This window comes from Bacillus rossius, chromosome 14 (assembly GCF_032445375.1).
Source record: "Bacillus rossius redtenbacheri isolate Brsri chromosome 14, Brsri_v3, whole genome shotgun sequence".
NCBI lineage: Eukaryota > Metazoa > Arthropoda > Insecta > Phasmatodea > Bacillidae > Bacillus > Bacillus rossius.
The window spans coordinates 47,814,301-47,829,273 of NC_086341.1; the positions used below are offsets into that span (position 1 = coordinate 47,814,301).

Consider the following 14,973-nt stretch of genomic DNA (forward strand, 5'->3'; position numbering starts at 1 on the left):
ATTATGAATTATGACGTCACCGTTGCAATTTACGTTACGACCGCCATCTTGAAAATCTTTATTTATTATCAGATTTCAATGAAAAAATTTCAAAATATACAAAAAAAAATTAATTTAAATTTTAATAAAAAATATTTAAAAACTCCAACAGTGCGGCGACGATCATGTGATAAATCACGTATTTAATTAAAAAGAGTTTATGTATTTTAAAATTGATAAGACACAAACACAGTGATATCAGTACATATTTATTACATGTGAAGGGGACAGTGGAGTGGGAGCGTCAGCGCTCCGGGGAGCAGAGCGCGGCCCGCACCAGGTTGTGCACGGCACGGCCGCGCCGGTGCGCCAGCGCGATGCAGCGCTGCAGCTGCTCGTGCGTGAGGGGGCTGCCCCCGGGCTTGTGCACCGAGCACAGCTGCCCCCCCTCCACCACCACCGTCAGCAGCCCGCTGCACAGGCTCTCCTCCTCCGCCGTGGGGTCCGCGATCAGTGTGTCGCTGCAACCACATTGTGCACGTGGCAACCACCGGGCGGGTGTCACGTGCCCTCAACAACAGTCGAGAACAGCTGCGCTACGTACTCGTCAAACATGGTACACGCGGTGGCCAAAGCAAGCAGCGCCTCGACATGTGCTCCCAAGAAGATGGAGCGCTTGCCTCAATAACAGGTGCTCGTGAGAACCTAAGCCCAGCTGCGCTACGTACTCGTCAAACATGGTACACGCGGTGGCCAAAGCAAGCAGCGCCTCGACATGTGCTCCCAAGAAGATGGAGCGCTTGCCTCAATAACAGGTGCTCGTGAGAACCTAAGCCCAGCTGCGCTACGTACTCGTCAAACATGGTACACGCGGTGGCCAAAGCAAGCAGCGCCTCGACATGTGCTCCCAAGAAGATGGAGCGCTTGCCTCAATAACAGGTGCTCGTGAGAACCTAAGCCCAGCTGCGCTACGTACTCGTCAAACATGGTACACGCGGTGGCCAAAGCAAGCAGCGCCTCGACATGTGCTCCCAAGAAGATGGAGCGCTTGCCTCAATAACAGGTGCTCGTGAGAACCTAAGCCCAGCTGCGCTACGTACTCGTCAAACATGGTACACGCGGTGGCCAAAGCAAGCAGCGCCTCGACATGTGCTCCCAAGAAGATGGAGCGCTTGCCTCAATAACAGGTGCTCGTGAGAACCTAAGCCCAGCTGCGCTACGTACTCGTCAAACATGGTACACGCGGTGGCCAAAGCAAGCAGCGCCTCGACATGTGCTCCCAAGAAGATGGAGCGCTTGCCTCAATAACAGGTGCTCGTGAGAACCTAAGCCCAGCTGCGCTACGTACTCGTCAAACATGGTACACGCGGTGGCCAAAGCAAGCAGCGCCTCGACATGTGCTCCCAAGAAGATGGAGCGCTTGCCTCAATAACAGGTGCTCGTGAGAACCTAAGCCCAGCTGCGCTACGTACTCGTCAAACATGGTACACGCGGTGGCCAAAGCAAGCAGCGCCTCGACATGTGCTCCCAAGAAGATGGAGCGCTTGCCTCAATAACAGGTGCTCGTGAGAACCTAAGCCCAGCTGCGCTACGTACTCGTCAAACATGGTACACGCGGTGGCCAAAGCAAGCAGCGCCTCGACATGTGCTCCCAAGAAGATGGAGCGCTTGCCTCAATAACAGGTGCTCGTGAGAACCTAAGCCCAGCTGCGCTACGTACTCGTCAAACATGGTACACGCGGTGGCCAAAGCAAGCAGCGCCTCGACATGTGCTCCCAAGAAGATGGAGGGTCATTCCATGTCAGTTCAACCACACCATGACACCCACCGTCTCAGATTTTGACGAAACTTGGCATAGTTGTTCTATTTATTGATGTAAGTAACCATACCAATTAGTTTTGCTCTATTTCAAATGGTTTAGATTTTACAGCCCCTTAAAGTTTATTGATTATTGGCATTTTAATCATCTGGCCGCCGTTAACTAGATGTGTTGTCCGATGGAAAAAAATTCATATTTAATTTATTTACTAACCATTTTGTCTGAAAATTTTTTTATGTTTGGATCAATGTAGCAGGAATAACATAAAAAATGAACAAAACTACTAAGTGTTTATTTGGAACCATAAAAAAATCTCAAAGTGTTTTTTATGATTATCGAAACAAAATGTAGAGTTTTACGGAAAATGGTAAATCTCATAAAGGGAAAAGGATAATCATGAAATCTCTGTTTTGTTTTTGTTCTAAAAGATATGTTCTACCACATTAAACAGTAAGATTCGTGGTTTTTTTACTCCTTTGATAATTTTTTTCACTTCAAAACACAAAAATGAGTTAATTATTTAACTTTGGTTAAAAAGCTGCTTTGGCCGCTATTTGCCTGCCTGTGTTTCTGAATTATATACAGATGATTAAAATACCATATTTTCCTTTTTGTATCACACACACCTTTTTATAAAATTAATTACCTTACTTGCTGCTTCCTGTTTCCCATGCTGTAAAATCCTGCATTCCTGCCATGACATCAACCTGTTCCCTTGACACTCACAAATACGAATAGAACTGACCTCAGTAATGAGATTGCAGTTCAATTTAAATATAATTATTAATTTACACTACATAAAACATTAGTGTGTTTACTTACACATGCAATTCTCCTATGTTATTGAGGCTTACAGTTCTTGTGGTTGTAACACTGTTAGGTCATTGTACTTCAAAATTCTTCTAGATTGTCAAATTTTGATTGGATATTTGTCATACATTCTTGTGAAAACTGATAGGTTCTTCCAGTCATTGTTTTTGGCGGTTCCACCATAGAAATAATATGAGGAATGGGCACAGCACATGTATCTTCTTTCTTGGGCCAAAAAAAGGATGGTGATGGTCCGCGGGGATGAAGAAACTGTACCGTGACATCTTTTTGTTCAGCATTTATTTCATTCACCATGCCAAAGTACCAGAAGCTGTCATAAACACAAGCAATAAAACATCCAGGGTACAAATCTTCTAATTTCACAAGATAGTTTTGCTGAATTTTAAATAAATTAAAAATAATAGCTGCTTTTTCATCCTTGCTAATTCTTCGAGCCTCAATTGTTTGTGAATCACTTTGTGGCTGAAAGTTGGGAAATGATTTTGTCCCTGGAAGAGTTTGAACATCTTTGAAGCGACTTTCCATAGCAAGACGAGTCAATTTAACTGCTTCTTTAGTAATAAAATGGAAACTGATATTTTCAATTCTGGTCTTGCAGAAGTGAAACAGTTCAGCCACTGTTATAATTTGTTTTTCCAGAGGTCGTTTAAGACTTTCCCTCCGAGCTATGTGTTTTACAGTACCCCCTATTCCGTCGCATTCCATTTTGCCATGGCTGGTCGCAAAAAATTACCACTGAGTTCTCAGTAAAAAATCTCTCTCATGTAGACACAGGTTTACGAAGTTGTATTTATTTTTATATTGTGCTGCACACCCATCACTAAAGTAATGAATCTCTTTAATGTGTGGGTGGTTCTCTTTCAAAAAGGCAGTCATAGTTTTTTGGATTTCATACACCATACTTACATCATGTTTGAGGTCATCAGATATGATGCAAAAAGGTAGAACAAGCTTTTTGCCAGTTGCATCCTTGCAGTGAATGATTACAGGATGAATAGTGCATGAATCTGAGGTCCAGTGGTAACCTTGGGCTTCCTCTTGTATCGTGAAAGCATAATTTTCACTGAAGTCCATTGAAATTATAGCTACATTGGAAAGAGCTGTTTCCTTTAAAATTTTAAAAGTAGATGCTTGTGATTTGGCAATGTAAGAATGAGGTATTAATTTGTTGAGTTTTTCAACTAATGTTTCTATAAATTCAAAAACAGAGCTGGAACACCTTATCATTTCAGTTCGATCTGTGGAAACCCACTGACTGAACTCAATAACGTCTTCATTGTCATATTCTTCAAACTTTGTCTGTAAAAAATGGACAAGGTTATCTTTTGATAAACATTTGTCACAATGCCTTAACATACATTCTCTTGTTGCTCCTTCACAAACCATGAGCAATATCAGTTCTTTGTAATCTTCCTCAATACCGGCTCCATGAATCAATAAAATAACATTCTGGTGTATTGTGCACACGCATACTAAGTGTGTGCCACTAGACTAGAGGCAGCTAAAACGCACCATTTAGGTCTCAAGAAACAGAATTTTGAAAAACCTATTTTTAAATGAGGATGCTCCCATTTAAAACTTGAGTATAGATCAGAAAGATTACACAAAATCAAATGCTTTCTCTCATAAACCTTTTTTCCTATACTCACGACATCCTTCATCCCTGGCAGAACTCTACAATGTTCATCACTCTGATAAAATTGTTTCACTAAATCAATAGTTTCAAGGCTTAGCTGTTTCCCTTGCTTAGGGTCTGGTTCGCCTAAAAAACCCTTGTCTTTAAACACATTTTGAGCCTTACGAACAGAATAATCAGATGTGTTAAAAGTTTCTTTTATTTTTTTTCTTGACCACAACAGAGAAGCAGGTATTGTCAAACATTTGAATGCGTTTTTTTCTTGATGCACCTATAATTTCATTTTTAATAATGTTCACTAGTTTAGCCATGTGTTCACTGTTCTGCAACATACTTTTTTCCAACAAGTTTTCTTCTTCTGGTAGATCAACTTCAAGAACAGTTTCAATTTTTGATTTTACTTGTTCATGAACTTTTTGTAGCTTTTCTTTAGCATAACTTGATTTGCTATGATGACCAAGTGCATGTAATTTCATGAAAGGAAGAATTTAGCTCGTCAATTACAGTATTTTTTTGAAGTTGGTTTAGTTCATCTCTAAATGTTAGTCCTATATCCTTTGTTTGTCCATTCTCGTGCTCATCATTACTTTCAACCTTGTCAGCTTCTTTATCTTTTAAAAGTTTATTCCTGCAAAACACACAAAGTTTCTGACCAGGTTTAACCTTGTACCCTTTTGATAAGATGATTCTACTCTGTTGTACAGTTAAAACACGAAGTGCTTTTTTAATAACAGTTTTATGTTTTTTGAAAGGATCACAACACACCTTTTGTAAAAATTCATACTTCTTTAAAAACACACTTTCATGGTGAAGGCAAACAGTTGTTAACTTGTTGGATTCACATCTTAATGTCAAAAGATTCAAATCTTCTTCAGAAAGTTTTTCAATACCTTGTATAGACTTGTCCTTGACATAGTGTAACAGATGGCAATCACTTTCAGTAGTTTCTCCATTGTTCAATAAAACATAACAACAATGAACTTTGGTAATCACTTAGTTTAATAAAAACACATAAATACTATCAATAACACTCATTTACTGAAATGATTAATTGACTGTTATGTATAAGCACCAATCTTACTTCTTTCATGGCAACTGCCTGTGACGGACTGACAATGCTGCTGTGAGGGGAAGGCAGGTTCGGACATGCACAAGGTGACACACAGCCCGCCTTGTTCTCACTCTATGCACGGATTGTATCAGTTGCTGGCCTTATGGCTTATCTCCGGGGAAGATGTTGCGTCTGGATCTGGAAGAGGGCGAGCACAGAAGACGGGGGAAGTGTGTGAAGTCCGCAGCCAGGTAAACTAGGTAAACTACACTGGCAGTTGTTTATGTATTTGCGAGTGGAAAAGGAACAGGATGGTGTCATAGCACGAATGCAGGGCTTTGACAGCGTGGGAAACAGGAAGCAGCAAGTAAGGTAATTTATTTTATAAAAAAGTGTGTGGGATACCAAAAGAAAGATGTGGTATTTTAATCATGAGTATATAATTCAGAAACAGTCAGGCAAATAGCGGCCAAAGCAGCTTTTTAACCAAAATTAAATAATTAACTCATTTTTGTGTTTTGAAGTGAAAAAAATTATCAAAGGAGTAAAAAAAAACCACGAATCTTACTTTTTAATATGGTAGAACATATCTTTTAGAACAAAAATAAAACAGAGATTTCACGATTATTCTTTTCCCTTTATGAGATTTACCATTTTCCGTGAAACTCTACATTTTGTTTCGATAATCATAAAAATTACACTTTGAGATTTTTTTATGGTTCCAAATAAACACTTAGTAGTTTTGTTAATTTTTTATGTTATTCCTGCTACATTGATCCAAACATAAAAATTTTTTCAGACAAAATGGTTAGTAAATAAATAAAAAATGAATTTTTTCCCATCGGACAAGACATCTAGTTAACGGCGGCCAAATGATTAAAATGCCAATCATCCATAAACTTTAAGGGGCTGTAAAATCTAAACCACTAGAGATAGAGCAAAAAAAATTGGCATGGTTACTTACATCAATAAATAGAACAACCATGCCAAGTTTCGTCAAAATCTGAGACGGTGGGTGTCAAAAATAGTTTTTTTTGGTTGATTTGGTATGGAATGACCCTGGAGCCCAGCCGCGATACGTACTCGTCAAACACGGCGTAGGTGGTGGCCGCCGGGTGGGCGAGGACGTCCAGGGACTCCCGCTGGTCCAGCAGCACCGAGGTCTCCTCCGAGTCGCCGTCGTACTGCACTCGCGGCAAGGTCACTGCAACACCAGCCACCCACTGCACACGTCAAGGTGCGACGAGATGAGAGTAAATGTACTCGAGCAACTCTTAGGTCGGTATTCCAAGACACAAAAAAAAAGTTTAGGTCTTGTACATGCTACACTTGTATTATTGCGTTATTTTTTTTAATTCAATTTTCAAAACCAGTCATAAGTTATTTGAACAATGTCTACATTATGATATTATGAACATTTATTTTTTCAGTTCAAGCAGTTTGTATTTACCGTTGTTTGTATTGGCAGCATGTCTCTAAATATATCAAGTTTTTGTTCTTATATGACTTTACCGTGCTGGTGATATATTTATTTGCGATGTAGTACTTTCAAAAACATTGTTAAAACTCGGGATATGTACAGCTGGCACATGGAGCCAAGAAATGATGAGAGTTCAAATATGTAGTAGTATGAAAAGTGTAAGGGATACTGATGGATTTTTATGCTATGAAACATTCATTTCTCAGTAATATCTGCTGAAAATTAACAAACGTATACAACACTTCATCTCTCAATACTTTAGGTGTAAGGACCCGGGGAACCAAAATGGGTGGCTGTGGCACGAGAATAACACATTCCCTCGAGAAAACTGAGAGACAATCCTGAGTGTCCCATCTAATGGCAAATAAGGTTTGAGGACCCAGTGTGAACAAAAGCTAGGCCACCTATTACCTTTTTAAATCAACATTCAATTGATATTGTAACTTTCTGAAAGGATTTCACAGAGAAATCAATTCAAAGATCTTGTTAAGCACTGTATTCTGTATCAGTGCCAGGAAATTAATGCTGAAATATGTTTATCTTAAAATGGGATTCAGGCTTTTAAAGGATGTACAGTGGAACCCCTGAATTACACTTTTCAAGGGGAAAACTGAAAATGGTGTTATTCGGGGGTAAGTGTAATTGAGGGGAAAGTTAAATTTTACTAAAAACTTCATGAAGATATGTATAATTCTTCAAGTCAACGCTTGCTGTAATAAAGTTTTACAACAATAACTATAGGTATTATTTTTGTTCGCAATTAACTTGAGCAGTTAAAGGCAATCTCAAAACTTAAGTAAAAATATAAAATATGTTATAGACCTAACATTTAACAACTTTATATTTTGAATTTAAACATTTTAAATTTTCAACATACCCTTCTCAGCTGTTAGCCATGGCATCATTATGTAATACAAAGGTATAGTGTAAACACACCATTTAGTACTGTATACTGTAGTAGTACACTAAAAAAGAAACATCAATCACTGCCTCCTAAAAAAGTCAGATATTTTACTTTGACATTTCGACTTGATCCTGACACCCTCCAGGTGAGTTTGCACTTTATTGAAGTGATGAAACACCTCATCACTTCCAGAGACAAGACACTGGCTAAATAGCTTCTCTCAGTGTCCAAAGCTTGTAGTGCCTCAGTGTGGCTGCACGCTGGTACTGGCTCGTGCTGGTCAATAACGTCGTCCAGTGTTTGCACCAGCAGCAGCAGCAGCAGCAGCAGTGACACCAGGACTGAGTGTCTCCCACTCTGAAGGCTGAACCTGTAGTGTGTTGGCTGCCTCTGGCTGGGTTGCAGCAACTTCACCTTCAGTTGAAAATCCAGCCTTCTTGAAGCAGTTCATGATCGTGTCAGACTTGACTTCTGACCATGCCCACGCTATATAATGCAGAGCAGTTAGAACACTGATATGCATTGTGGCTGGATCTTCTCTTTGTGATGGCCCTCTGCACGGGTCGCTTCCTGTACTTCAACTTGAAAGAATGTATTATTCCAAGGTCAAGGGGTTGAAGTTCACTTGTACAGTTTGCAGGGAAGAAAGCTATTTTTGCATTACGTAGTGTAATTTCTTTAGGGTGGGCTGGGCAATTGTCAACTAGCAAAATAATTTTGTGGTTTTGCACACCCATCCTGGCATCTAATGCATGGAGCTGGGAACTGAAAAGGGCTTCAGTCATCCATGCCTTTTTGTTGGCAAAATATTTTGATGGGAATGTTTTGATGCCTTTAAAACACCTAGGTTTTAAAGATTTCCCAACAACTATGGGAGTCAGCTTCTCTGTGCCATCAGAATTCACAAACAAAACAGTCAGCCTTAATATGCTCAATTTCCCCCCATGGCACTTCTCTCCTTTGTAATTTAAAGTTTTGTTCGGGAGTACATTAAAAAACAACCCGGTCTCATCGGCATTAAATATGTCCTTAGGGTGATAACCCTTCAACACATCTGGCAAAGTGTTTTTCCAGTGTTCAACAGTTTCCAGATCAACACTTTTGATTTCACCGCAAACAGTATGGTACACAACATTATATCTCTTTTTGAACCGATCAATCCAACCATTTGAGGGGGTCAACTCAATGCCTAAGCGATCCGTAATCTGCGTTGCTTTCTTGCGAATCAACCTGCCGTCCACTGGAATGTTTGCTGCTCGTGTAGCATCAAACCACTCCTTAACTAAGCCGTCCAATCCTTGGTATTTGGACACCTTCACAGTTTTGATTTTTTTTGCCATGGTCCACTTTGTTCTGCGGCATTTTCGATGGATGTTCGATTACGAACAATTGTGTTTAATGTAGACACAGGAATATCCAACGCCTTGGCTAAGGCCACACACGATCCAACGTAGTTGTCAAACTGCCTCAAAATATTACATTTTTGCTCAACTATTAAAGCGTTTCTTTCACGACCACTCGCCACTGCACGACTATTGCGAAAATTCACAAACGTGAATAAATGATCTGTAGAACGTGTCAATAAAGCGCGAAAATTTACGTCAAGGCAAACAAAAATAAAGCCCAGAATCACTGGTACCAAACCAACACACGAACACAGCGGTTCGCAGTAGTGTTGCCAACATTTGCCAATGAGCGAGAAACTGTACATGTATGTGCTACGCAGACGTGTTCCTTTAACTACATGGAACGATCTGAAGAACGAAAAAAATTTTGTAACAATAAAAGCACACGAATTGCCATTGCGACGTAGTGCACAACATGCATGTACGTAATGGAACGTACTCTGTTCGAGGAATCGATAGAATCGAAATGGAATATGTATTCTTACTACAGTTGTGGTTGGCAACATGTAACAAGCGCTTTATTCGATGATAACAATGGTGTATATCACGGGAAGGCATTTGATTTTACTGTGTGATTAGCGGGATAGTAATGTATTGTAAACATAGGACAAATGGCGGGACCAGCAAAAAATGGTTTAATTGACGGGAAAACGCTATTCCCGGGAACGTAATTGCCGGGTTCCACTGTACTTATATGCAGAAAAAAAATTTTTAAAAAAATTTATGGAAGAGACATGGAATTACTGACTTTCCTTTCCTTTTTTTTTATTTTTTTTTAACAGCCTCACTGAATTCCTCTTCCAGAGATAGCATTTTCACTTAATATGTCGGTAACAGAAGCTCGTTCTAACAAGCGTAGGGTTGGTTTGTTTGTTTTGTCAGCAACGTGGCGCTGCCCCGAGAGAGACGACGGCAGCGGAGGAGGGAGCACGCACCGGTGCGCAGGGCGGCGAGCAGCGCGGCCGTGCAGGCGTCCAGCAGAGAGCCGTCGAGGTCCAGGCACACCACGTCGCAGTACAGCACCCAGGCCAGCCGACCCGGCGCCACGCACAGCCGGCGCGGGTCCACACAGCCGCAGTTGCGCACCAGCTCCGCCAGGAAGTGGCTGGCGGCCTGCGCCCGGTCGCCGGGCGGGCCGGGGCGGAGCTCCGGGGAGCAGAGGGCGGGCAGCTCCACATTGGGGACCAGCCAGCCCGCGCCAGGCTCCGTGGCCGCCGGCGCCGTCAGCTCCTGTGAACACGCTCTTGGCTGACATTGCCAGACGTCACGAGGTACTCGGTGGGGGAACCGGGAGAGGAGGAGACGGCATGATGCAGCGTACTTGCACAATAGCATAATTTGGCACTCGCATAAGTGCCTTTTTTTTTGTCTGGGACCTCAGCCAAAACCATTACTATCTTTACCATACTTAATAACATAACAAGCAAGAAAGTTTCACTTCCGTCGCGTGTAGACTCCCCGCACACTTTTTTTTTCTTTTTTTACAAAAGACGAATTTAATTTTTTTTTTTTAGCATCAGGTTTTCTGAAAAATTTCACTAACCCCAAAAAATGCTGGTGAACTGATGTACGACACAGATTTTTTTTTGGTCAACATTCATCTGCCTATTTGGGCAGCTTCAACCTCATTTGTGGAAGCAGTAAAATGACCTAAGATCAAGTAAATTCTGTACAACTGCCAGGGCCGGATTTAGGGGAGGGCAACCGGGGCCTCCACAAATGGAGGGCCCCCACAAATCCTTTGATATTCTTTTTTCGCTGTTTTGCCTTTACTACAGTACTTTGTACATACATGATTATATTATTGTTAAATAATGACAGAAATATTCATTAACTCTAAAATTTAATTTCATATAATTCTTGTCTCAGATATATTTATGTATGCTTTTTAAATACTAAGAGAATCTACTTGATTTCACAATAAATTATTTATTGGAAAACTCGACCTCTGAATATGGCCCTGACAACTGCACATTATCAATCCTGGATATAGTAAAATTAAAAAAAGATTACTTGTGGTATTATGTTTAACTACCTACAGCAACAAAAAAAAAATATATGCATGTATCGTTATGTACTGCAACATGTTTGTTTTGACAGTTTAATTATTTATTATTATTTACGATTTATTTTATTTTGTTTGCCCTATGTATAATATTATTTATTTTCAGAAACGGCAATATTTTGTTATGTATGTCTATGGAAAAGTGATTCTTTGGATTTTTACCGGACTATTTGAACGAGGTATTGTTGATACCCCTCTAAGGACTAATGGACTTGGAAACTGTAAACGGTAAAATTAACGCCGTAATTTTATTATGTAAATTATGATTTTAATATTTATTTATTTAAAATGTAAGTGAAATTTTGTTATCCGCGCAATTGTTGCGTTCGGAGTTCACGTTTTCGGTAAGAAATTAAGTAACAGAATTGATTCTTTTGGCCAATCACGGGCCACCATTTAAAAGTTGAGTCTTACTGGTTTATTTGAGGAATTAGTAAGAAAGAGAGTTCTTAATGGCCAGCTGAATGAGCGGCAACTTCGTGACGTCGGCGATTTTAAATCCTGAAAATTAGCTATTTAGCATCAGGCATCCCGGATAGAGGATGATAATTATGAACCATTAGGGAGTTCAGAATATTGAAATAGGATTTATCTAAAAGGATAAATAATATAGGAGTGAATAACGTGAGTAATAAAAGTGCCCAGATTTTTGTGTCCTAATCTTATGCACGAATCACGCAACTCCCGTTTTTATGTCGCATCGTCGCCGAAACTTAATATAAACTTTGATTTCATGAATTAAATTGACTTTATAGATGATTTAAATAATACTTGGACATAAATTTTACGAATTTATACACTTATTTAACAGACTCAGTGGTCTTACAGATGAGAGGCTCTGAGCTCTGCCGATGATTTTTGAACCTAACTAGCCGAGGTAAATTGATTTTAAGTTCCCTAAAAACATTAATTAAAAACTGTGTAGTGTCAACGAACCCGAATAAAGACTTTTGAAAATATTTTAAATGTGCGCAACATAACTCCTGGTAATTGAACTTTTATTGAATTCCTATGATGTCAATGTTAAGTTAGGTTGTTGTTTTGAGTATGATTAATAATTAAATATATTAATAAGATTGAAATCTTTTAAATCATTTTTACATTGGGAATAAAATAATTCTATATTTAATATTCAAAGTGTTGTGTTATGTCATTTGTAATTTCACCTACTCCAGTGTATATTGATGTATGTTTATAACCAGTCAAATAACACCTAACTGTGACCTACATAATATCAACACTACCAGTGGAGAGTCACACATTTAAGAAATAAAATTTATTACACAGTTTTAATTCAGCCCAACGTTTTAGTGTGTGTGTGAGGGTCCTAGTAGCTCTACAGACTAAATTGGCTTTAAGTAGTAAGGAAGTTTCCCCACAGTTACTTAACAGAACGGCTGGTCTGTTCCAGAAAAGTACAAAAAATAACAAATGTCATTGACAGTTTGGGTATTTGGCAGTTCTAATGGCAATATATTTTGTTTCACGTGCAGACGAGGAAAATCAGGGCGCCTGATCTACTTCTCTCTAATTCACACTGTACTGGTTTTTAAACAAAGAGTGTTTGAAACACAAGGTTTTTGAAATTTATAGTATGTTATTAAAATAAAAATCTTTTTTTGACCATAATTTTAATAGTCACAAAAATGTTGACAGTATTCACCATTCAGTAACTTAAGATTCCAAGAGATTAATTAAAATATTCCTTCTGAATACTCTTCTGGCTCTAACAGAAATAAATTATTCCAAAAGTTAACATCTGAAACTATGAGTTATCACAATAAAGGTTCTTGCAGTGCAAGGGGCCCGCCTAGTCAGAGGAGTATCTGTGTTAGTGAGAGCGAATCTCGCTGCTTCTAGAGCAGTGACTCCTCCGAGCTGGCGCGCAGTCTTCTTGCTGTGCACAGGGTGACTGGGAAATTTGAGCGGTGACCATTACGTTATATGGTGGCGAAACGAAGATAAAGGTGTAATGCAAGTCCTTTAAGTACTTTCAAGAATCTGTACGATTGTTTTATGCCAAAAATTACTCTGAAAACATGTCTTTTAGCTATTTTAACTCTTCTAAAAATATGTACTGTTTAAAAACTTAATGTGAAATCGAAAGTACTTTTTGGCTCTAAGTGTAATCTTAAATGCTTTTCGTAAACAGATCCCACTCGGATATCTCGAGTCGTTTTGAAATTGCATTGTTTTTCCTGAAGCTCTGCGCACAGTGTGTGTGCCCGGGTGGGCGGGGCCCTTAACCAAGTTTTTTTTATGAAGACATAAAAATACCTAGAGCAGTTAAGAAAAGTAATCAGCAGCTCACAGCTTTCACTCCGCAAGTCACGACGGTGTTGCCAATCTTCACGATGGCCGACCCATCAGCCGTGCCGATGGAGCCCACATTCACGGCAACAGCGCGGAACTCTAGCAGTCCGCGACCGTCCGGCCGCACGTCGTGAGCCTGCACAGCACGACACGCGCTCTACTTGTTCCGTCCCGCACGTCGCGAGCACGGGAGGCACCACTCTGCAGAAGATAAGAGGACTTACCAAGTATTCGCGGTAGTACTTCACGGGATGAATAGTTCTGCGGGAGAAAGAGAAAAAATACACAAATATAAATCATGAAACAAATGAAAATTTTCACCCACTTCATTTACAAAAATCATAACAGAGATATGATGACTAATACACATTTGCCCTTTTTCTTATTGCGGATGTAGGGGGAGGCACTCACAGGTCGCCTCAAGGTCTGCCTGATCTCTGGTACACACGCACCGGAAACGTGTGAGGAAGGGGCGTACCTTGAGGCGAACTAAGGTATTTTCGATTTTCAATCCGGTCGCCTCTTACCAGGAAACCTCAAGGTACAATAACATACATACACACACACTCCGGTCTACCTTAAGTTTCTGTACCTTGAGGCAGACCTCTGAGGGAAACCAGAGCGTGTGTGGCCGGCCTGAGGATGGACAGGGGCGGATCCAGGGGGAGGGGGAGGCACCCCCCCCCCCTCTAACAAGGCCCATGACGACTGATACTCTGCCCACAAGCAGGCAGAGCCAGCCACGCCACGTTGGTAGCAGGGACGTGACGCACCCAAAGAAATCAATGCAAAATGTATTCTTCGAACTACAATAAGAACAACAGCACTCCCAGCCCTGGATCCGGAAATAATATCTGAAAAATCCTATTACCAGGCGCTATTTAATAGGCATCTATTTCTGCGGGATGTTTCCGTATCATAGCATAAAAGGCTACGTATGGCTTAGAAAGTTAAGTAAAAAGTAAACAAATAAAGATATACATTAAATTCTGACAAAACGTGTACCCACTTATATTGTGCGGCCATCAAAAATAATCCAACACCGCCTTCGTTCTTCAAACTGAATAAATTCAAACACCCACTTTATAAACACATGATTTAACCCGCCCTTATAGCTTACTCAAGGATTACATAAGTTAGCAGAGATATCACTCCTGGTATAAACATGATACCAAATATTATTCTTTGCTTTCGGTCACAAATTATTCTGAAATACCAACTACACGGCATAAACAAAAAAAATTCTTTTTTACCGATTGATATAAGGATACAAGAAAAGGACAGAATTTCTTGGATTCAGATTTTATGTATTTTTATACATTTAAATAATATATTGTCTAATTTTTATTTCCGTGTCTTGATATTAATGGCAAAAAAATTAAGGATATACATAAGATATTATTCAATAGTGAAGCCTGACAATAAAGTCGTTTCTTGAGGCATACAGAGTATTTCACAGTTTGATTAATTAGCATACTTTTTGTTTCCA

At 39.9% G+C, this 14,973-nt stretch overlaps 1 protein-coding gene across 2 annotated transcripts; it reads right to left on the minus strand.

The window, feature by feature from the left end:
- Positions 1–227: 227 nt before the first annotated feature.
- LOC134538891 (exosome complex component RRP43-like) lies at positions 228–14,617 on the minus strand. Of its 2 annotated transcripts, XM_063380491.1 has the most exons (6): positions 14,494–14,617; positions 13,709–13,745; positions 13,483–13,620; positions 10,042–10,336; positions 6,400–6,520; positions 228–500 (listed from the first exon to the last, which is right to left on the minus strand). In XM_063380491.1, exons 1-6 carry the CDS (start codon positions 14,508–14,510, stop codon positions 284–286), a joined length of 825 nt encoding a protein of 274 aa, XP_063236561.1. In that variant the 5' UTR covers positions 14,511–14,617; the 3' UTR covers positions 228–283. The 2 variants fall into 2 exon arrangements, with proteins under 2 accessions (XP_063236561.1, XP_063236562.1); XM_063380492.1 differs by lacking the exon at positions 13,483–13,620 and having other exon boundaries at positions 14,494–14,605.
- Positions 14,618–14,973: the final 356 nt, after the last annotated feature.

Coding starts and splice junctions, on each gene's coding strand:
- LOC134538891 (XM_063380491.1), bottom strand. Junction 13,621..13,708: donor AGTACTACCGCGAATACTTG/GTAAGTCCTCTT, acceptor CGTGCTGTGCAG/GCTCACGACGTGCGGCCGGA. Junction 6,521..10,041: donor GCTCGCCGCCCTGCGCACCG/GTGCGTGCTCCC, acceptor CTGGTGTTGCAG/TGACCTTGCCGCGAGTGCAG.